The 24,261-nt window shown below is 38.8% G+C and overlaps 2 protein-coding genes across 6 annotated transcripts in view; one reads left to right on the plus strand and one right to left on the minus strand.

The window, feature by feature from the left end:
• The window catches only part of fli1 (Fli-1 proto-oncogene, ETS transcription factor), a 65,333-nt gene extending 44,998 nt beyond the window's left edge, over nucleotides 1-20,335 (minus strand). For all 3 annotated transcript variants that reach the window (XM_038296845.1, XM_038296847.1, XM_038296846.1), the window contains exon 1: nucleotides 20,301-20,335. In XM_038296845.1, coding sequence (XP_038152773.1) covers nucleotides 20,301-20,320 — 20 coding nt within the window. In that variant the 5' untranslated portion in view covers nucleotides 20,321-20,335. The remainder of the gene's footprint in view (nucleotides 1-20,300) is intronic.
• Nucleotides 19,154-24,261, plus strand: part of ets1 (v-ets avian erythroblastosis virus E26 oncogene homolog 1) — a 44,353-nt gene continuing 39,245 nt past the window's right edge. For 2 of the 3 annotated variants that reach the window (XM_038296854.1, XM_038296855.1), the window contains exons 1-2: nucleotides 19,154-19,307; nucleotides 20,335-20,436. In XM_038296854.1, coding sequence (XP_038152782.1) covers nucleotides 20,368-20,436 — 69 coding nt within the window. In that variant the 5' untranslated portion in view covers nucleotides 19,154-19,307; nucleotides 20,335-20,367. Of the gene's footprint in view, nucleotides 19,308-20,334; nucleotides 20,437-20,534; nucleotides 20,607-24,261 lie in introns of those variants that run through there. The other variant, XM_038296857.1, reaches the window with a different exon arrangement.

The following is a 24,261-nucleotide window of genomic DNA, read 5'->3' on the forward strand; positions in this document are numbered from 1 at the left end:
GAAATCCTCTTACATTCTGTAATGAAAAGTTTCACTACCTGGCATTAGAAGTGGAATGTGGCTCCGGCCTTAACTTTAGGACTTCAGTTTTGTTGCGCATTTACTACCATTATCCTGTCCTACCATGATGCCAGACTCTCTGCCATCCTCAATTTAGCCATGAGCAGCCAGCTGTTAGTCACCCCTCACTGGCATGCTTACATTTCGCTGCACCTCCTCCTGGGAGTCCACCAAATGCTGTTGTATTTGAGATGATGCGAGCAACCTGCAGATTTGTGTGATTACATCGCCTGGAGTAAATGAAGCTCCCTACTCTGAACTGTAATGAGTTATTTATTTAGTTGAGGGGGTACTCAAAGATGATTTGGAGATGGAGATTGGTCTTGCTTCATTCCAGCCCTTTTTCTTTTCTCCTTTGGGAGGGAGAAAATCACATTGTGGCACCAGGGAAGGCAGGGCAAGAATATCAAATATTTTCATGCAAGCTCTCAAGCACTTATGACCCAGACAAGCAATTGCAAACAACCACAAATCTAAAGTTCAAAAGGCTAAAAGTTCTTCGACCTTTTAGAAATGGTCCAGAGTTTTTGTAGTGAGCAATGGTGAATTAAGTATCAGTAAAACTACTTGACCTACAGCAGAATTGGATTTTACCGCAGTGATTATTGTAGAAAACCAAAAACAGAGAATTTTCAATTAGATACAGCTTTTAGAAGAATACATGTCTACCATATAGAAACTCTTGATTTATTTCTTACTGTTTACTGAAAAATATATTAACAGCTCTGTTTTTCCACAAGCAGACCCCAGATTATTCACAAAAAACATGGAGAAGGCATCATTTAAAATTGTGCTTTCTGACAACATGTAGCTTGAAAGTATGATGAAAACGAAACAACAACAAAAAAAATTGTGAACCAATACCTTCAATCTGAAGAGGGAGACTTCCAGTGATTTGGAAATCTAGGAAACCAGAGCAAGAAATATTATTCACAAATTAGAAATAGACAGAATGCTACTGAACCTCCAAACTAGTAGACTGATTCGGACATCAACGTTCCTTTTAGGGGGTTACAAAGGCAGCGTGAGAATAATCTAAAGCATGGAGAGGGTGGCTTATCTCAGTAAAGGTCAGGGGTTATGATTAAGAAGAAAGAAATGAGACTGAGAGGTAAAGAACAACTGCTGATGAGAAGGGAACGCAAAGACTCATCTTGTGAAAAGATTCTAATGACTGACAACACAGAAATGGAGTTTTATTTTATATTTTCCCCCCTTAAATCTAAAACAAAACACATTTCAGGAAAAGCAAATCATAATTAAAGTCTAAGATGGAAGGACTCTGGATGTGAGCCGCTACACTGCAAAAACCATCTAGAATTAAGTAAAAAAAAATCTTAAATTGAGTGTATTTTCCCTTATTTTAAGTAGATAAATAAGATGAATTGCCAATGGAATTAGTATTTTTACTCCTAAAACAAGATAATTAGATAAAATAAACTTGAAATAAGACAAAGCAATTTTTTTCTTATTTTAAATGTAAATTGTCTTGTTCCATTGGCAAAGTATCTCAATTACCTCCTCAATTCAAGAATAAAATGCACTTAATTTAAGCAAAAATGACTCATTTATATTTTCATTTTTTTGCAGTGTAACCCCTTGCTTTGGATCCACCAGAAATTTGGTGCACTTGAGTTAAGTTAAAAAATTACATTATTGGGTGCTGCTATGGTGTGGAGTTTATGAGTGCATCACTCATCACCAGCCATTGCAGGTTCGAGTCCAGGTCCTGCTGACCTTAGCCAAATTTCTCTCCCCTTTCTTGTAAACCACTTTCCTGTCTACATATGTAAAAAAAAAAAAAAAAAAAAAAACAAACACAGTAAATGTTGTTCGTCCCACTATGACTTAGTGTGGGACCAAATGTACTCTTAAAGTGTTACCTTTGCACTGCAACATTTACTGTGAAGGCTACTAGAGTTAAAAAATACTTAATTGTATACAGATATAATTTAAAAGTATAAATCAAATAGTTTTGATTGTTGTCTATGTTTCAGGCAGTTCATTAAAAGGCATTCCATAGCTCTGCTCAAACAACTTCACAGAAGCAGAGTGCAGACAGCTACTCAAGTGTGAACAGTGATAATTAGCAAGGGGGAAGTATTAAATTAAAGCAAAGCATCCGTTTTACGAGACCAGCATTTATGAAGGTAAAAGTATCCCTATAAATAAGAGGCATCACCCCAAACCCTCCTGATGTGCTGCCACTCATCTTGGTATTTTTACCCTCAGGGATAAAGCTCATATGAGAGCTTTGGGAGAATGGAAAGACACGTGGTGACGAGACACACTGCATTTTATCATTATCATACTCAAATACGCCTGAGGTAGAAGCAGAAGGGTGTATTTGTTATATTTAATGCATCCAAAGAGCTGCTTTTTTACAACATCAAAAAATGATAGTGGAATTCTTACAGTGTATATTGTTCTTCCAGACCACCTAGGACATGTAGGTTTATCTGTAAGTGTAGGCATAGCCAGCCAGCCCAGAGTCAGCATGGGAATCCAGGGTGCTCAATTTACAAATTAAATCATCTCTCTCTTGTGAAGTGGAGGTCATCCCTGCATAAATAAAATGTGGCTGACAAAAACCACTGAAAGTGGGGAAAAGGAACTGAGGGGAGCGAAGGCAGGAGGAACGTAGGACCATTTAAAAAACCTAAATCATTCTCTGAACTATAAATCCACTGACCACTCATCATTCAGCAGCGTTTTTAAAAAGCCCTAAAAGAAAAACACTGAGTGAAATGAATATGCTGTCACCTCTCATTTGAGTCTGGCCTACCAGCTCAATAAGAAGAGCGTTGTTCCTCAGGCTGAGCTGAGCTCTCAGGTTTAGGGTTTACCCCGTCCCGCATTCTCAAGGCTTTCACTTTGAGGCCAAAGTCCCCTTTTTACCTCCCCCAGACATGTCTGACAGGCTGAACTCAAAGTGGGCTGCTCACCAGACTACGAAAATCATTCATCTGTGCCTGCAGATGGTCAAATCTGGATCTAATAAAGGAGGCCTGCCTATTGATCCCATTCATAAGGAAAGTACTGCCAACTTCTACCACATGAGGGCTCTCTGGCTCTAGCTAGAGGTGGCCAGTTGAGGACTTTGGTACATTAAGAAAACCTAACAATTAAAGATGATTAAGTTATTTTAACTGAATCAGCCAATGCTAGTAGTGAAGTTGAATTAACTTAAATGATTATGTTAAATCAGAAGTTACAACAATCCAAGGAGAAAATTTCATCTAAAATTTGTAATAATTCCCAAAACCTGTAATATGAGGCTCCAAAAAGTTTCCCTTGAATTAAAAGTTAGTATAGTGTCCTACATATTTATCTGAATAAGTATATGTTATCTATTATACAAACCTGTTGATAAAAAGACTATAATTACAGGCCATAGAATTATGTCCCAAAATCCTGGTCATGCTAAGCAGGCAAGGCTGGAAGGAAGAATTTGGGAATGAAAGGAGGGAACGACTAAGAATGAGCCTGAGTCACTTTTTAAAGGTTGTGTTTATATGTGGGTGAGGGCACTACCCCAAACGCCTGGGCAGACCGCAGCATTCCTCACATGGTCTTTAAGAGACAGTCCGACGCTGTCATCATGCCTATCTAGGGAGTAAAATGTTAACACATGCTGCGGACTCTTTGACACAACTAGCAAGATGCACAGAAGCAAGTAGGTGTACTGCCAGGAAACCCCCCCCCCAATCCTGATACCACCACAAAGTTCCAACCACAACAAATTGTGTAAAGTATTAAAAAAGCTGATTTAGTAATTTAATTTTGTATGACATGAATAGTTGCAGATAAACTATCAAATGTATTCAAACTGAGTCAAGCTGATTTATTTATTTATCTATTTTTGGGTTGTTATCTAGACTAATGCTGATGACTTCAATAATGCTACCGGATAAAATAAAAGTTCAAAAGTCTTGAGTGCATTTTACATGTCTAGTGATAGAGGGCACAATTGAGCTATGGAAGAGGCACCACATTGACAGAAATAGTAGGCTTGAGCTTAAAACTTTTTACATCACAAAAATTTTACTTTAGCCGTCCTTTTATTTTGAAACAAGTTTTAACCTCTTACTTAAAGAAAATGTTTCCAATCAAGCCACATTTATGATATTAGTTTCATATGCATGCTTTAGCACATTAATACATTTATTTATTTTTTCTTTTTATCAAAATGTCTCTTGAAATAATCTCCTACACACATTCTCCATATAGGCTGATCATTCAAAAGTCCAGAACAATTGGAGAACAAGAACTCTTTTGGAAAGAGTGCAAATTAACATGACAAACAGCAACAACATGAGATGTGTCATAGTGGTTGCTGCAATAGTGTTATAGTGGTCGTGATGTTGGTTAGAGAATGCGTGGAGGTATGGTGAAAAAAGTGAAAGTTTGCTTGTTCGGGGTGCTTTTTGGACAAGGTCTCTGAGAGGAAGTGTGGAAGGAAATGAACGGAGGTGAAGGGGCATAAGAGAAACAGCCTGTTTCCTCCCTGAAAATCCTTGGCACATTGCGGACTTAGTATCTTTAAACCCATCAATGGAGCTCTAAAAATAACCTGCTTTCTGCTCAGAAGGAGCAGGGAGTGGGGGTAAGGGTTGAGTGAGGTGCATGTGGGTGAGTGGGAGCTTCAGACATTTCAGAGTGGGATTCAGCAAGAAACAGTAAGTGAGACGATGGAGAGAAAAAACACAGACCCCAAAGCAGCCTGAGAGCAGCAAAAAAAGAAGGATCAAAACTCTGAATGAGGAGTGATAAGTGAACAAAACAGTGAATATGAAAAGGGAGGCCCCAAAGTAAAAAGCACAACAGCTCACTAAACATGTAGACCTGGTTCAGCCACTTAAAACTTAATGGTTAACTTTTTGTTTTGAAAGACCAGGGACACATGGACACATGTGCACTTTAAAAATATTAAATAGTTATGAATTTAATTTTAGCTACAGCTGTGTTATTTCCTCTATTCCTAAATTAAGAAAGAAGATTGACTAAAGTAAGTAGTTAAGTATTCAACCACTAACTTTGGAGATTAAATAAACATTAAACATTGGGATTAAATATTATCTATTGATAGAAATTGGAGCACATTTGTGAATTAAAGAATTGTGTATCTAATGCGTATTTATATAACCTTTATTTATTGAGAGAAAAAAATCTCCTTTTAAAAAGAGAACTGACGCATTTACACGTGTTAAGAAACAGTTCAAGCATTTGTAGCTCAGCCCACAGATATAACTTTAGTACGTATAAGAGAGAAAAAAAGAAGGTCATCAGCACAGTTAGCTTTCTTTGTTTTAAAAAAGGAGTGCAGTGTTATTCACCAAAGAAAGAAAATAAATTAAGTGCAAGAATGAAAGAATACATGTTTGGGCCAAAAAAGTGAGATTGAAACGTTATTCCAAAAGAACAGTGACTCTTAACATACATCCTGACCTATAGTAATAGCATAATCGATTGCAACACTTAAAATCATTAATGACACCTTGCAAAGTTCTTGAGCTGTAAGTTCCTTAGATGTCTATTGACTCAGGAAGCTCAACATTTACAGTTTTCACACTACACTTGTCAGATATTTATGTGCAAAAACAACAATGATCACAAAATCTTTTTGTGAACCTCATTCCACAACTATGTTTTATCTGGACACATTTTTGCTGGTTTGTCACATAACACTGAAAAGAGCTAAATGTTGATCAAAATAATTCTGAGGCATATGTATTATCTGAGAATAGGTGCTGTAAGACTAGATATGTGAATTTCTCTTTTTGAATGTGAGACAATTCAACTTAGAAAAAAAAAAAAAATGTTTTATCTTTTTTATTTCTACACATTGCTCTGTTGCAATGCGAGTAGTTTGGGTAGGGTTAAAATACCAAAGAATAGTTGAAAGGGGAAGTATGAGAGCAAAAGTACTGCCTCTGCTACCAGTGGTGGCATTTATAGACATAACCAAATCAGTAAGAAAAAGCTTTCCTCTCTACAGACCTTCAAGTTAATTCACAATCCCTGGGAAAGGCTCTTAGACAGTTGTTGTATTTTTAGTGGTTTGGAAAAAGAGACCTTAGATCCCAGACTGAGGATAAAAAGCCAAATTCAAATATCCATTAAATTATTTTTTACATGGAGACTGGCTCAGAGCTCATCTGCTTACTGGGTCTTTCATAGACAGAGTCAGCAATGGAGGTCGGACAATCCCAGTACAACCCCTAGCCCTACTTTTTAGTCGTACTCCTAATTTGTCTGTGTTCCTGTGAGGGTAGTGATGCCCCAATTCCTGTTTGCATGTAGTGGTAGTGTAGTCGGGGGGTATGAATTTAGCATTTCAGAGTAAGGGATCTCAGTTACTACATTAACAAGGCAGGTCCAGAGACAATTTCTCAGAAAACATGGAGGACAGGGATTATATGGAACGACTTGCAGCTCTTTGTTTTTTTTACTTTTGAAAACCAAACAAAGCCATTGGCATCTGTATCCCTGGTTTCATTAGATTTATTTGGACAATAGAGGTGAGATGGCGTTCTGAAGCTCATACAGTGACAGTGGGAAGTTAGAGCGAGAGCACCATCGAAAGAAGGTCGCCCACATTGAGTCTAGATATGCTGCATGTTTTGTCATGTTAAAAGAGACTATTTCCTCTCACTGGATGCATGTTCGGTGTGAGGGATTGCTGCAGAGTCAACGTCAGAATGCAAGCAAGCAATAGCTGTTGCCACATATATTTCAAGAAGAAACAAACCGTCTGTAAAGTCAGTGACTCAATGCAATTCGCTATTTCCTTGGTTAGAAAGATTTTAACCAATCTGTCTGTATAATTGTCTCTGTAAAGTGCCTTGTGATGACATGCGTTGCAAATTAATACTATATAGCTGAACTCTTGTGAACTGAATTTACCGCATCTACTTTTACCTTGTCAGGGTTTGTGGGGGACTGTTGTAAGAGTGGCCAATATGAGGTTGCCAGTAAATGATAAAGGCATGCAATCTCACATATACTGCCAGTATACACTATGTTGAGCTATAATGGACCATCGCAGTCTTGCCTCTAAAGCTGCACTCCTTCAAAGGACTATGAGACAGATACTAGAACAACTGTTTTAGTGTCTTCTGACCAAAGACAACCTGTGACAGTGTGCAGTACTCAAAAGGGCTTTGAGTACTGCTACTGCGACCTATTTCTACTGATGAGCTGATAAAAATGCACGTGTCTTTTCCAGTACTCATTTGATTTATATTGTTACATGTAGTGTGTTTGTGTCTTAATTTTCAATATTTGTTTAATATTAATTTGAACAGTTAAATAAAATATAAATCATAGCAGTAACCACATCATAGCAGTCACTACAAATGCTAACTTCTAGGATGAGCAATAAATGCACATTGCACATGCACACCTCAAAGCTGACAACCCTGTTTGGCCTCTTTTCATCAGGTTCAACCAGGACTATATTCTCCTCCTACTTTTCTTTAGTTTTGTTTCAGTTATGAAATTTGTGATTTTCCCTTGCAGCACAGATGAATGGTATCCATCTGTGCTGCCAGAAAAAATTGCTTACAATTATTTAGCAGTAAACAATGGGCACACAGCAAACTTGGCATTGTACTGAAGGTTATTAGATCCAGGTGACAGTTTGTCAGTGAATAGCCTGATAAAGGTAGTAAAATTGCACAATGTAAAAATTAAATGAGGCTAGTTTTGGACGTTCGAGTAACCCAAAAATGCATGCGGGCAAGAAACTGGGAAAACACTCATTCCCACACAGAACATGGAAGCTAACTGAATGAAGGTACCAACCAGGATTTCGACTCTTGGATTTTCTTGTTTTTTAGCAACACTTTGGATAGTGCTCTGTGGCCTTAGATATATAAATGCATTATTCAAATGTAGATCTATGCAGGGAACTACTATCAAGACACAAAACAGACTTTACTGAGAAACTGCTATTGACAGCAGTTCCCTCTTCCCTCTCATCACCCTGATAAGGCCTTATTCTGTGGTTAACCGAACCTCTTCACAGGCTGACTGAATAGAGCAGTGCCAACAGGCCTGTTAATGGCACTGTTGTCGGTTATCAGTGTGAACACAAGAGGGATGCAGTGGAGCTAATGATCACCTTGTGATTTTTAAAGGCATAACATCCTCAGGTGGACTTTTAGACTCAAGCACTTAATACCAGCCACAACGAAAGTGAACACAGATGGATTAACGCTGGTAAAGGCGGATACACTTAAGTTAATCTTTTATTCTTCAAGGATTTAACCATTCTTTAGAGGAAACATCACATTTAAAGCCAGTTTATGATTTGCATCTGTAATATCAGCGGATTCCATCGGTGTGACATCAAGAATTAAAAATGATAATGTCACAAAGGACACAAAAAGGGCTAAACACCAGGAAAGCAAGTCATACTTGTCCTTTTAAGATTCTGAACAGGTTCATGTTTTTTTTCTGTTTGTATTCTCATGGCTCGTGAACATTTGGCATACCTACACTTTGTCCAGTTTAGCTGTTACAAAGTGGCACATCTGTTGCCATTTTAGAGTTTACATGCATTAATGGTCCAGATACTTGTATTCCCTTTAGTTGTGTATCATATACAAACTAGATAATTTCACGTAAAGTAGGGCAAGTGTTGGATGAATTAACTTGAACTTACTATGCAAAGCTGTTCATACCTTTGTGGCTTTGGCACAATTTGCCGTATTCCTGCTACACGCTTAAATGTATTACATAAGAATTTAATGTGATAGAGCACACAAAGCTGCATGTCATATTAAAGTGAAATATTTTAAATAATGTCGAATATTTTCTTTAGAAATTTAATGCAAAAGCTGATGTAAAATAGGAAAACTTTCTTGAAATAAGATTATTTTACCTTTAATGAGCATTTAAGTTATCTGCCAATGGAATTAATATTTTGGCTGAAAAAATAAGATAATTGTATATACTGCTTTTTCTTTTTTTTTTACAAATGCAAAGATTTTACAAATGCAAAGCACACTGAACAGTGTGCTTAGCATTTGCAGTAATACCACCACTTTTTAAAAACTTGTTGAGATTTTGAGACCAAGATTGGACCTGGAGCATCTGAGACCATCATTTTTTCGAAATTACATGCATGATCACATTGGAGCTGTGACTGCTGAAATAAAAAAAAAATATTTTCTGTAAAATCGAAGCATGGCAACTAATCAGGGACTGGTTGCGGTTGTGATGTAGGTTGAAGGAGGGCAGCCTAGGTTTTTCAATCAAAATGGAATATAGTGAAAATGTTGACAAATGATGAAATAAGGATTGCTGTTAAGAGGGTTTTAGGTTGCTATAAAAAAACAAACAAAAAACACTCCTCCTCGTCCCAGAGCAGATCATGGCCAACCACTGCCTCTCCCCAACAATGGTGCTCTCTGCCCAGCTAGATAAAAGGAGCTGCTGCTGAACCTGACCATCATCCAGATGCAGCTCTTGGAGTAGGCGGTGGTGCACTTTAAACAGGGTCTGTCTCTTGAGAATCGGGTGGGCACATAGACATTTACTCCAATGGCAATGTTTCGCTTTCCACACCAAAAAAGTCTGTAATTCTCTAGATAAGATCCAGGTCCACCACATTGAGTTGAAACTGGCAAGCAGATAGAAGTTTTTTGATGATGGTGTCATCAAGTGGGGAGAGAGGTAAAGTCAAGGTCACCCGTTTATGCATCAACTACCTGCAATTCAAGTGAAACTTACCATGGAGACCATATGCCTTGTTGCTTAAAATGTACACTCACCGGCCACTTTATTAGGTACCCCATGCTAGTAACGGGTTGGACCCCCTTTTGCCTTCAGAACTGCCTCAATTCTTTGTGGCATAGATTCAACAAGGTGCTGGAAGCTTTCCTCAGGGAGTTTGGTCCATATTGACATGATGGCATCACACAGTTGCCGCAGATTTGTCGGCTGCACATCCATGATGCGAATCTCCCGTTCCACCACATCCCAAAGATGCTCTATTGGATTGAGATCTGGTGACTGTGGAGGCCATTTGAGTACAGTGAACTCATTGTCATGTTCAAGAAACCAGTCTGAGATGATTCTAGCTTTATGACATGGCGCATTATCCTGCTAAAAGTAGCCATCAGAAGTTGGGTACATTGTGGTCATAAAGGGATGGACATGGTCAGCAACAATACTCAGGTAGGCTGTGGCATTGCAACGATTCTCAATTGGTACCAAGGGGCCCAAAGAGTGCCAAGAAAATATTCCCCACACCATGACACCACCACCACCAGCCTGAACCGTTGATACAAGGCCTCATGGATCCATGCTTTCATGTTGTAGACGTCAAATTCTGACCCTACCATCCGAATGTCGCAGCAGAAATCGAGACTCATCAGACCAGGCAACGTTTTTCCAATCTTCTATTGTCCAATTTTGATGAGCTTGTGCAAATTGTAGCCTCAGTTTCCTGTTCTTAGCTGAAAGGAGTGGCACCCGGTGTGGTCTTCTGCTGCTGTAGCCCATCTGCCTCAAAGTTCGACGTACTGTGTGTTCAGAGTTGCTCTTCTGCCCACCTTGGTTGTAACGGGTGGTTATTTGAGTCACTGTTGCCCTTCTATCAGCTCGAACCAGTCTGGCCATTCTCCTCTGACCTCTGGCATCAACAAGGCATTTCCGCCCACAGAACTGTCGCTCACTGGATGTTTTTTCTTTTTCGGACGATTCTCTGTAAACACTAGAGATGGTTGTGCGTGAAAATCCCAGTAGATCAGCAGTTTCTGAAATACTCAGACCAGCCCTTCTGGCATCAACAATCATGCCACGTTCAAAGTCACTCAAATCAGCTTTCTTCCCCATACTGATGCTCGGTTTGAACTGCAGGAGATTGTCTTGACCATGTCTACATGCCTAAATGCACTGAGTTGCCGCCATGTGATTGGCTGCTTAGAAATTAAGTGTTAACGAGCAGTTGGACAGGTGTACCTATTAAAGTGGCCCGTGAGTGTATATTTAGTGTTCTTTGCTGAAAGTTAAAATTGTGTCCCATTCCTGTCTTTTTTAGCATACATTTCATCAGTTTTTTGGGTTTGCCCTGTATCAAGCGTCACATCCCTTTCATTTAGTCTGACAAGATTTCTGTGCTTACTTTTGGAAAGGTTTCTCCACAGGATGATGCTGATATGACCATGTTTCACCTTGAAACATAGTGGTCTCATCCGATCAGAGCAGCTTCTCCCAACAATGTTTATTGCATTGCCTGCCTTTCTTGAAGCAAACTGTAAACAGGACTTTGTATTGCCTTCTTTCAACGAAAGCCTTTTTTTTACTACTCCATAAAGACCAGATTGGTGGTGTTCCTTACTAATAGTTTTCAAGCTGACAGATTCTCTCATCTCAGTTGTGGACCTCTGTTGCTCCTCTAGAGTTACCATGGGGCTTTTGGGTGTTGCCCAAGCTTGTCAATTTTCAGTTGTGTAATTACTCTCAGTACTTTCTGATGATTGAGTTTGGAGTGATCTGTAAGATCTACGATATAGTTTCATAACCACACCTTGCTTTAAACCCATTTTCACCTTTCCCCATGACCTGTATTTTGTAATTGTTAGGTGTTATGATGTTGTTTGTTCAGTAATGTTCTCTTACAGGGCTCTAAGCCCTTCGCAGAACAGCTGCATTAAGCAAGATGTGGGTATAGTAGCCAAAAATTGTATTCAAGTAAGGGTATTAATCAGAATGACACAAATGCTGATTATGGTATTTTAAAGAAGAAAATAAAGAAATAACTGATCAAATGTAACTAGTTCCTCCTACCCACTATGTTCAGATAAATTACACAAGGAAAGAAATTGTTCCAATTTTTATTTACGTAGATGTAGATAAGCAAAGAAGGATTACAATAATTTTTTTTTTCCCTTTCTATCAGTAATTTACGTTGGTAAATAACATAAATCTGAACTTAATAAACAAAGGTTTGTGACAAAAGATGACAAAGATCAAGAGTTATGAATACTTTTCCAAGCCCCTATAAATATAAAAAAGGGCTTTTTCTTACTGACCAACACGCCTTGTTCTTCTTGGGTCAAAAACCCTTTCTCTTTAACATGTCACATTTTCATTTTCTTTCTTGAGCTGTCTTTCTGTGCCTCCCTGTCTTCCTCCCACTGTTGCTTTCCTTCTCCAGTATGAGCCTCATAGGCATGCTCCTCCACCTCTCCTCCACAGTTCCAGACGGCGTCTCTCACTCCTCTAATGAGAGTGTGTGTTACACAGGCATTCGAGAAGGACCTTCTCTGCTAATTACACGACAAGCATCTCGTTTTGGGACACTAATGAAGAGGAATCGGGAGCTGTAGACGCCAATGGAGTGAGGGGTGGGGGTAGGGTTAAGCTCACAACCAGCCATGCTGTGAGACTGTGTGTTTGTGTGAATGGAAGAGGGAAGAACTGTGGCACTGGGCCAAAAGCTTATCAACCAGGGTAAGTTGGACTCAGCATCTTTAGTTAATGTTCTTCCATACTAAATTTGACACACTGTGTCCCATTGCAACCACAAATTTTAATGTATTTCACAGGGATTTTATATCAAACATAAAAAACATCATAACTTTGAGGAAAAACAGTGACTAAACTTGACTTATTTTGCAAAAACAAATGAGCAAAAAGCTGCTTTTATCTAAATGTGAAAGGTTGGCAGAAAATGCCCCAGAAGACATATATAGCTCAGTTTGGAAAAGGGCAACTTGTTGAAATGTTGCTTTAAAACTCGATTCAGTTGGTCATGGGTGTGCTATCAGTTCAATGTGAAGTTATTGCATGGCCTACAAATAAACCCACTAACACGGAAGACAAAATGCAGAAAGGGAGAAAGAGATGGAGCGACCTCGGCACTGATCCAACGGCTCAGCATGTGATTTGGAAGAGCTTGTTCTGTCAAGAGGCAGGCTCAAACAGAAGATCGCTGTCCCGTACCATCCCTTGTGAAACGCTTAAGAAACACAAACCATCTGGAGGCTATAGTGCACACTCTCAGCCCGTCAAATATTGAGGATGTTTGTCTGATTTACAGAGCCCATTTAGAACTGTTTGGACAACTTGGCTGAGGGATTGGTGCTTTAATTAAAAATAATATCAAGAGCTAATATTGCCCTCAGGAACTTTGCCTCACAGTCAAATGTGCAACAAAGCCACAGATCTATGTTGTTGGGGGGTGGGAGCCTTAGCAACAAACAGTTGTGAATGGACATAGTCAGGCCTCCTACAAAGGCTTCTCCAAGAAGGTTGTTGCCCTAACTCCCCACCAATCTCTCTACTGACGCCAACAACAACGTCGACTGTTTCAGGCCCAAGCCCACCGCAGTGATAGCACATTGATACTGTCATAAAATATTACAACCTTATTTTATTCATTAGACTTAGGCTTTAATCTAAAAATACCATGGGCAGGGAATAAAACAGAGTTTTCAGCGGCAGAAAGATTAGGCCTGCGCCCCTCTCACTGAGCACCATGCCTCGGAAACACTGAGACCCAAAATAGATGTTCTCCTCATAAAGGGCTCCTTTCTTTGTAGTCGGAATACAGCAACAACATCTGCAGGGCAGTTTCTATGGGGGGAACATATTCGGGCAGACTATCAAAGAGAGAGGCGATCTCCTGTGAGAAGTGGTGGGTGGAGGACTTCCATATTCTTCTTTTCTTTTTGTGGCCTCTCCCTTAGTTCTTCTTTCTTTCTTCCAGAAAATCTGCAGCAATCAGGCCGATGCTAATAAAAGATCATTAATATCACCTGTCAGCGCTATCTTTGGAAGATCCAAAATGAGAAAATGAGTCAAAATAACTCCCAGTCTGGAGCTGCTCAGTGGAGGAAAGGGAAGGGGGGTATTGTTGGGTCAGTCTCTGTTAAAATGAAGTGGGACAAAAGAAAAGCCAAAGATGGGAAAACCCTTGTATATTGTGTTCACCTTCTCTAAAAACATTATTATAAATTAAGAGTAAGAAAATCATAGGTTTGATTAGTAACAAAGATAAGATACTTCTTAACACAAAATAAGATTGAATCTGACACTATGGCACAAATTATTTAAACAGAGGTGAAATTTGGTTCCTCTTCTCTGAAGTAATTTTTTTTTACTTTAAATATAGAAAAATCAGTTTAGGCAGTGAAGATTTGTCTAAAAAATCTTTTTGATTGTTTGGTCATAACATCCTGCAGTCTACATGAAAAAAAAAAAAAACAGTAGCTATGCTGCAAAATATCCATTCACCTGTAAAGTAACCTGTTAATACAAATGACGAATCAATCACACTGTAGTACCAACAGGTTGGCACAGAAAACCAGTTGCTGTTGGATCCTCAACAGTGGGAAAACATGTTTTATTCAGAGATTTCAGTGATGTGTCTCTGTGATTATAAGACGGGCTTTTCGAAGCATGCTGAGAATTGCTTTCGGGATTTTCATACACAACCATCTCAAAGTTGAACAGACGATCACCTAAGAAAGATATTATAAATAATAAATGAGCAGTAGTTATATGCACACAGATGCCCTGTTGATGCCAGAAGAGAATTGGAAAACTACTTTGAAATTACAGAAAACCAACAGCAGCCAAATTAACCAGTGGTTACCAGTTATGTGGAATACAATCTCTGATTGTTTAATTAATTGAATCTTGAAGCAGATGACGAATAGCAGCACAACACCACTGAGGGTGCCATATTGGGGAAGCGATGGCTGTGGGTATAAGCCTCCGCTGGAACATTAAAAAAGCAGAGTAAGATTATGATCTAAATATCTTGAATGCATAAATTCCTCCTTGTTCAGATTAATTGTGGTAGGATAATAATGTGATTTGAATATATATTGAATATATTTTCTTGTCACACTTTAAGAATGCTGGAGATTATTTAAATACTACAACCTTATTCATTTTTAAAGTTGACCATATTGATCTCCTGAGGGTTAGTTTCAACAGGTTGCTCTGCAATGTCACAAAGCTAACGTAATCTAAATGCCTGACAACTAGTTTTGTCCACTCCAATGGTATCACCAATCTGTTATACTCAGTTTGATGGAATTAGATACTTTGTGACATTCGAATGAGAGATTTGCACCATGGTTGTACAGCTAACATATCTACAACAACTATGTCAGTTGTCATTTCCAAAATATTCATGTTGGGAATGTTTTGGATACCTTTTTGAATCCTGACATGAAGAACTGAGGTTGTTCTAAAGGTAAGAAATGTACAATCGTGTTCTAACAAGGTGTATACGAAAGAGTTGCAGTTGAGTATAAATCTTTTTTGTGTAAAAAATATCCGATTTAAAACTTAATGTAATATCAAAAGTAATTAAGTTTGCAATAATCCATCACTTTAAACCAACTATGTTTTTACCTAGTGTGAACAGTGTTAAAAGGGGCTTTTAACAGCTTCCAGCCACTATCAAGTCATAGTTTTAAAAACAATTGGGGTTTAACTAAAACATAAACCATTGGCCAGGCCAGAAAGCTTACCTGTACACCTGCCACTTTCTTTTTGTTGATTGTCAACTTTCAAGTTCAAAAATATATTGCCGATGACCTAATTATTTCATTTAGACATATCTAAAATGTACAGGACACTGAGCTTTGAGGTCAGGAGTTTGGCACCCCTATTCTGCTGTATTTCTGCTGAATTGGGAAGCGTTCTTATGGAAGAGGTCACAAACAGAAGCATGGCTGTTATTTATCGGTGTCCATGTTGTCTGTTTGTTGGCAGCCCTAAAAAATATTTCATCTATACATTATCTTCTTAACAAATATTAACAGAAAAAGCATAATTCTTGACTGCTGAACGAAATCTTAAATCATGCTCAATTAAGAGCTCTTCTAAACAACCTTCATCTTAAGCACACTACACAACATTCTGCCACCTCAGAAGGCTGGTCTGAGTTACTGCTCCATAAATAGACATCTGTTTCTTTCCATACGCCATTGAAGTTTATCTCATTGTCACAAAAGAACCCATGCAGTAATAAAAAATGCAGCCAAAACAAACTTCAAATATGTGCATCACTATCCTCAAACAAGAGTAGTGGAACAAATAAGTGAAAAGGTTTTGTAGGCTATTGCAAATTGTGCAGTCAAAACCTTTAGCCAGAAATTCCCTCTATTAGCTATGTAAAAGCTTTGCAGGTTTGTAAACTGGTTTCTGCTAGCTGGAATGGCAATGGTCATGCTATCCATTTAATGGAAAACATGCGTGCAGTTAGCAGACAGACAGAGGCACTGAGCGGAAAAAGATGGTACCCTAATGGGGAGGTGAAAGGCAACGGCCAATGTGATGATAGCAGCTTCATGCGGAGCAGAAGTGTATCAGGGCCCTCGCCTTTGAACTGGTGAGCCAGCTAATTGAAACAGCATTGCCAGGGCATTGGCTTCAAGATCTGGATCACATTTGAGTCTTTGCTTTTATTCAATTTGGTTTCAGCACAGGGGCGCAGCCCGTGCTTTTCTCTCCACATGGCAATAAGTCATGCCCTCGTCTTTTACCCTCGACGTGTTGCCCAGCTGTGTCCCCCGGGGGCCCACAGTGCAGAGGCCCATGGAGTTCGGAGGGATTCAGATGAGGTCTTGAGAAAATGCAGCCTGCCTGCCACTGAGCCCCTTATGGTACTTCTTCACGCCTCTCACCCTAGACTTGACCCTCTATCTTCTCCTGAGCTCTTCTCTCAGGCACACACACTTCTTTACTCTCAGACTCAAGATTTACTGTTAAGAGAAATGGTTGTCAGGAGGTTTGGACCGTGCACTTTCTAATTCAAACAAATGCGGCGCTGAGGTCAGAGAATTATCACAGAGCCACAAGGTGTTTCAGATCACTCACAAGTGTTGAGTGTTAGGTTGATAGAGGGGGGAGAGCAAGGGAGAGACACAGTGTTTTCTGTTGGCTATTGCACTGTTCTGGAAATCTCTGAAGCGTGGGGCATGGAAATAAATAATCAAATAAAGCGATAAATAAGCAAATAGACTGATAAAATGCAGGTTTCTTATCACTAACAACGATCAAAGCAAATCGAGGAGATCTCAGCTGTGCTGTTGGAACTTCACTTCTCATTTCACAGAAGGGTGGTCAAACTGCATGCGTAGCTGTAATCAGTGTCCTACAAGCCCTGGTTTTGTGGTTGAGGTGTATGGTAATCTGGATAAAATAAACAGAAAATGCAGAAGCATCAGGCAATCTGTGGTCGAATCTGTGTTTCAAGTTTCCTTATGGTTCTTTTTTGATGTAATACATTACAAGTTTATGACTGAATTCTGGTGTAGAATTACAGCCATCTGCAAAATAGCGTGGTGCTGATCCATTTTATCTTTAAAACAGCCATGACCCATGGAGACGTTGACTCAAATAGACTGCTGAAGTGTGATGTGTTGTCTAGTTCCAAGAATTTAGCAGCAGACGCAATAAGTCCATTAAGTTGAGAAGTGGAGCCGTCATCAACTATTCGTGTTTATCCTCTCAAATGATCCCCAATTAGTTGCTCTTCAAACTATTGCCAAATCACAATTTCTTTGACTGCTGAAAGAGGCAACATTCAGGCAATATAATGTGTGCTCTACAAAAAAGGACGGATAGATGCTATATAACAAAATAACATCCATATCACTGGCAGAGCTGAATTTCCTATCACAATATATGCATTTCAATTCACGATTTTGAGGTTTCAATTTATTTCTGGTAACATATATATGTAATGTATTCTTTATGGAATGGTATAAGCAAACATGGGTGTGTTTTAAAACATCTTCCATATAGCAAAATATAAAAAAACAAAAAACAAAACAAACAAAAAAACTTTAGGCCTCAAAACTGAAATCATTCAGTGATTGTGATACAGTGTGATACAAATGCATGGAACGTATTTAATACTTTCAATATTAATATTGAACAACTGAAAACTCATCTATTGGAAAAAGTGTTGCTCCCACATTCTATAGAATAATTGCATATAACATCTTACAAATTCATCTATATACATTTCCAAGGTTATGACTTATAGGTAAGCTGAAAAACAAATTTCAGTTACTCTAGAAATCCAGATAACTAATTAGACCAACGATTTCTGTTTTTATTCACATAATTTTAAGACCACACAGTTATTGCATCTGCTGTCACATAGAAGACTGCTGCTATAAAAGCTGGCTACTGTGTGTATGTAACCATAGTAATGGAAAGTTGAGTTGAAAAACTATAGTACAAAAAAAGTTTTCAAGCAACAGTTTAGCAAATTCAGTCTTGGGAGAAACATGTAGCACAGTCTGTTAAACGTCAGTTAAAATTTGGATGGTGTAGGTTCTAGTTAGAGCTTAAAACAGCTTTACAGCCTGAATACATCATATTCTGAGTATCAAGTTACTCCCTAACCCATGGCAATATCAGTAGTGCCATGCCTTTACTGAAATAAAATAAAAGACTCTCAATTCTATTGCCTTTGTGCTGCTTTGACACACTTTTTGTTTCCATGTAACTTTCTGTTATGTTTACATTTACCTTTATGTGAACAACTCAACTTATTTAAATGTGATATATTGTGGATTTTCTGTAGGTTTTAGTGACTGCAGCCTTTGTACAATTCCCAGGAAAATAATTTTGTGGACAAAGGAGATAGACATGGTCCAAGAGATACTACATATAGTTACATCCAGGACATACATTTTTACTATTCATGCTTAACAACAATTCTGGACCAAAGGCATTGTCACAAGTTACTAACATTGGCTAATAAAAGGAAATACTGTAGTTGTCTCTGTTGCTTTTGCAATATTTTTTCCCACAATTTTCATTCCATTCATAATAGTTTTTCCTTAATATATTAGTCTATACAGTAGCTCTGTCAGCTTCTGAAGAAATAATGTTTTTTTTTCACCCCTGACTTGCCAAAAAAAAAAAAAAGTTTTACTAAATGCAATTTTTTTTATATTAGAAATTAATGAAAAACACCTGTGAATATTCTAGAGTGGCTAACTATAGTTCTTAACATGATTCCACCTGTGATGTAGCTGCACCATGTGAAGTCCAGATTGTTTTCCATGCAGAGGGAAACTGGGATTTGGAGAGGATCGCCGTGCGATTGAGGGAGGGACTTGAAGCGCGCATAATATCCCTTCCTCCGCGGGACTTGCTGTAAGCAGGTACAGCATCTCTGCAGTCCGCCGCTCAGCTGTCATCCTCAGCTGTCCAGTGCTTCCAGCCTCTATAGAAAACTTCAAGCACTGCAATCGGTAAGTCGGATGTTTTTAAAATTCTTTTTAAGCAAAGCTTAAGTGTTTGGATGAGGTTGTGGTCTTATCTGGACTCCGGGAAAAGTGCTTCCTGTAAAGTTTTTCTTTTCTCCCGTTAGGAATTCTGATTGATTCAAAGGGGGGCGTTTTGCAACTACTTTCCTCATTTTTCAAATTACAATGTAATAACCTAAAAAATAAAATAAAACACTTGACTTTTTCATAAACTCCTCGATGTTATTATGATGATCAGGATCTCAGCTGTAGTCTAAAAAAAAAAGCAAAACTCTAAATTAATCTGCACAGATTCCTTTTTTTTATTCCAAAATTGCCTCGATTTAAAAACAAAACAAGGTGAGTCAAGAACCTTAATGGCAGAACTGATTTGAGTTTTATTCACTCAGTGTATGCCCCCCCCCCCCCCCCCCCCATCTGAAACAAGCGCATCTGACTCTTTGAGCTGCTGAACATCTGCAAGCATTGAACGCTCAGTCTGCAAGCAGCTGCCACAGAGCCTAGAAATGCCAAATTGCTTAACATATGAATGTGAGGAAGATGGGGACCTGTGTTGCAAAATGACACTGCCCGTTTCCCCTTCAATGTACCAACCCTGCAGCATTGCATCTAGTTAAGTGAGAAGTAAAATGTGTGGGAGCGAGTTGAGGAGGAGAGGAAAAGGGAAAGACGGGAGGAAGGGGAGGACTAGGAGGAAGAAGTGGGTTTGATGAAAGGAGGTGATAGCATAATGGGAAGCGAGAGACAGAGGGGAAGTGATGGGAATGGTAGATCAGTGTAGGATGGAATCATTTATTTAAATAATGATCCAGCATAATGTTGTTCTTTTTAAAGCCTCAAGTGAGTAAATGAGGTTACAGCTTGTAGAGACCCACTTTAAATCCCTCACCCCCCCATCCCTACACACAAAACACAGCACATACTACAGACTTGTACACACCAAGTGTAAACAATTGTGTGATAGATTGCTCATCCTACCCTGCCTGGGTTGTTTGCATGTTGATCCTTTCAGCAGGCCCTGCTTCTTCTGTCTGCCGTGTCCGTGATGAGTTACTACATGGATCCAGTTTCTTCCTACCCGGCCCTTCACCCCTGTGACCGTCTGGGCGCAACGGTAGGACCTCAGTCGTAAATTATCTCTGTGTTAGTGCTACCTACCACGCAGCTGGCTTGCAGTGAGAGGGATTGAACAGTGTGTGTGTGTGTCAGGATCTAACTTTGCAGGAATGTGTGCAGAAGCCCCTGTCTGTGTTTTGGCAACTCTGGATTCCATCAGTATATAAGGTGCACACTCTTTTTGAAAGGTTCCATCCACCAGCATTGCATTAAAACATTTTTTTTCTTTTCTGTGTGTACACAATGTTCTAATGATTACGTTTACAATTAGGAAACATTTCTTGAACAGGACAGCTTTTTTCCTTCTTGGTTGCACAACCACCACTGCACCATGCGCTCATGTTTAGCAAGTAATGTTGTAAATCACCTGACCTGCAGGCCTCTGAAGCTGACACCAAACAATCAGACAACGTCTGTCGGATCACACCTTTCTCAGGCAAAGCCAGCTATCTCTTAGGAAGAGCACTGTCTTCTTTCAGTATCCAAAATGAGAGTGCTAAACAGAGTCAGAGACAGCAGTAGCAAGGAACATTTGAATTCCTGTCAGGTGGGCATTTGAAGGGTGAAGGCCAAGGAGCAGCAAAATAAATGCATCCATTTGTATGCAGAGCACCAGCACATTAGGATAATAGACTGAGGTTACATGCAAATGGCAACCCCACCCTGGGCTGATAGACAAAACGGAAGGATGCAGCTACAGTCAACCTAATTGGCTCAGGTGGTGAGGCTTGCCTTTGAAATTGAGAGGACTCTATACCATGGCTGCTTGGTCAAAAGGTGAAGCCATGTCACTTTGGTGACTTTGTTCTCTGAAATTTACATAAATCTTGAAAGAAAAAAAAATAAATAGTGGGTTGTATTTATATCCCTTTCATGCATGAATTATGATAGTATATGTTATGATTTTTATACCAAGTGTTTTTAAAAAACATTTTCATAAATTTTTTTTAAAAATATACTTTCTTTAGGGAGTTGGTAACATGTCCACTTGGGTGGACAATGCGCATTTGTGCAACTGATATAATCTTGTTTTGTTTTGTTTTAAAGAAAACTATTGTTACTTGATGTCCCCATATTTTTTTACCTGCAAGGATCGCCTAGAATAGAAGGAATGAGCAGATATTCCTCTCCCTCACAACCCATGTGCTCCTCTGTCGGCCATTTTTTTTTTTGAGGAAAAAAAAGTCACTTGCAAAGGCTGACAAGTAGGTGGCAGTTTGACAAGTGGCAGGATGATACATTAGCATCCACTGTAGTAACATATGTGCAAATGTGACATTAAAACATGTTTATTTAAGAGAAAACAACCATTTAATAACTGTCCACTGTAGTGACCACTATGCATGAAAGGGATATTATGTTCAATGTTTGAAAAAGAAGTAACTGTTGGGTCCTGAAGACCTAGAAACTACCAAAAGTTGTGGAAAAAAACGCTTCTGCTAATTTGTAAAATGCCATTAGGGTAATTTTCAGCCAAAATTATTGGTTAAATTTCGCACAAGAATATGCATAATCCTTCAAAGTGACACACCATTACTAAAGATTACTTTTATACAGCTGAGGTTTAGTTGCATGCCCCAAGCCTTGGTTGAAGATTTATTTTCATAGAAACAGAGACAGATCAATCAACTCTATAAAGAAAACAGCAGACTGCCCTTCATTTGGTATATAAATGATAGTCAGTGGTTTGTCAGGCACACCTATATATATTGTTTTTGTAGTTATTGGAAAGTGTTAGACATTGTTAACAAGCAGATCTAAACTGGCAAGAGAACATTATCCACAGTGAAAGAGGCTCTACAGTGACATGGGTTAAAGAGCTAATTGGAAAAGAAGAAATCCTTAATTTAAAAGCAACAAAAAAGCCAACTTTCAGCTTGCAAATGCATTCAGGGACAAATACATTTCTTTTTAGAAAGCAACAAAAGTGAATTTTTAAACTTTATTTCATATTAACTTTCTTACATTTGCATATCAAAGGGGGAAGCCTGAAAGCCCAATCATGAAATCTTAACTCTGCAGAACATAGAGGACTGCATAATGTCACGCAGTTGTTTCACTACCAGTTGGATAACACACTTCAAATAACAATATGTGGAAATAGTTAAGTAACATCTTAGGACATTAACCAAGCAGTTGAAATATAGTCACAAGTTACTTCAAATTGTCAATGTCCCTAAACATAGCTTAAAACTATTTGAAAAGTGTCTTTAAAGCCATAAAGTGAATATTTTGGAAAACCACTGAAAGCCTTCAATCAAAATTTCAATTATTGAAAAAAATGCAGGTGATCAAACCAATTGTTAAACCCGCCTAAAAGAGATTAAAAATGATTGACCCAAGTAAGTTAATGCATTTAGTACTAAAGAAGTGCATGACGACCTTTGGCTTTCAAAATAAAATAAAACATTGTCTGCAAAGACATAATAAACTTTGAATTGTCAGTTAAAAAAAAAAGAATTCTGGTTTTCCGAACAGACCTGAAAAAGCATAACCCCTTGTTCCTCAGTTGCATTGCAAATAGAAGCCTTTCTAGTCAATTTGGTAAGCCTTATTGACTTCTTGGTACATGACATGATGGACAGTTTCCCTTCTTCATCTACCAGAAATATGGATTGTGTATATTCATCACTGTTGTCAGAGCAAGATGTGCCAATCTCTCTCTCTCAAAAAAAAAAAAAAGAGTTGAACCGGAAGTCTTGAAAAAAGTAACGTGAATCTGGTACTTTTTCAAAATAAGAGGTAATGCATGGACGAATCCTACATGCATAGAATGTTTGCTGCCACAGGACATTTTTTTTCCAAGAATGGTGCAGTGGACAGTGAACGTAAAACAACACTGCTTTAAGATAAATACAGTTTTCATTGTTGTAGAATATGCATAATTTATCAATAGCTACGTTTACATGCGCAAAATTTCCCCGATCCGATCCAAATCTTGGTTGATCGGAAATTCAAAATCTCCGTTTACATGGACACTAAATGAAATGATCCGATCATGACGTGTGTATACATGTACCAAGCGTTGGATTAGATTAAATCTTTTAAGCATGCGCAGAACTTCCTGCCAAACTTAGCAGTTCTGTCTGCGTCTGGTTTTTGGGAGGCCTGACAAACGATGCGCTCGGAGCGAGCGGAAAGAAAAAAGGAGAGAGGAGGAAAAAAGCGCTTGGCAGCGAAATGTACGAGAGAATGAGCGATTGAACCGGCGTGGGAGAGCGAGTGGGCTGTGGAGAGAGAAAAGAGGAAGAGGAGGAGGATAAATTCCTGCTTCCTGCAGCTTTAAATGAACTTGAGTGTATAAGTCGGCGTTCCTAGACTCCCCCCGCCATGTTGTTCACAGCGAGAGCGAGAGCGACCGCTGGTTTCCTGTTGTTGACAAGGCGGAAAAACGTCACGCTGACGTCGCACACATGCGCAGTGAAGATTATTTTACTCTTCAGATCCGAATGGGTGTTTACATGGACGCCAATCGGAATGGCGATCGGCAAAAACCACCTCTCTCATTCGGAATTAAATTTAGATCCGATCGGACCGAATCGGATTAGAATCTTCAGTCTGACATGTTTACATGAAACATTTTTGATCTGATCAGGCCTTCAATCCGATTAGTTGTGTCCATGTAAACGTAGCCACTGTTACAAGATGAAAAAAAATAATTGCAGCAATGTCATTATGTTTATATCTTAAAGTTAATTTCTGTCTTTTTTTTCCACGCTGAGGATCCTAAGTCCAGCCACATACATGTTAAAACAGCAGTTTAGGCATTTTTAATGACTTATAAATGAGCAGGATTTTAATGAGCACTACTGGATCACTGAAA

The sequence above is a fragment of the Cyprinodon tularosa genome, unplaced genomic scaffold, assembly GCF_016077235.1.
Source record: "Cyprinodon tularosa strain WSP-4 unplaced genomic scaffold, ASM1607723v1 ctg379, whole genome shotgun sequence".
NCBI lineage: Eukaryota > Metazoa > Chordata > Actinopteri > Cyprinodontiformes > Cyprinodontidae > Cyprinodon > Cyprinodon tularosa.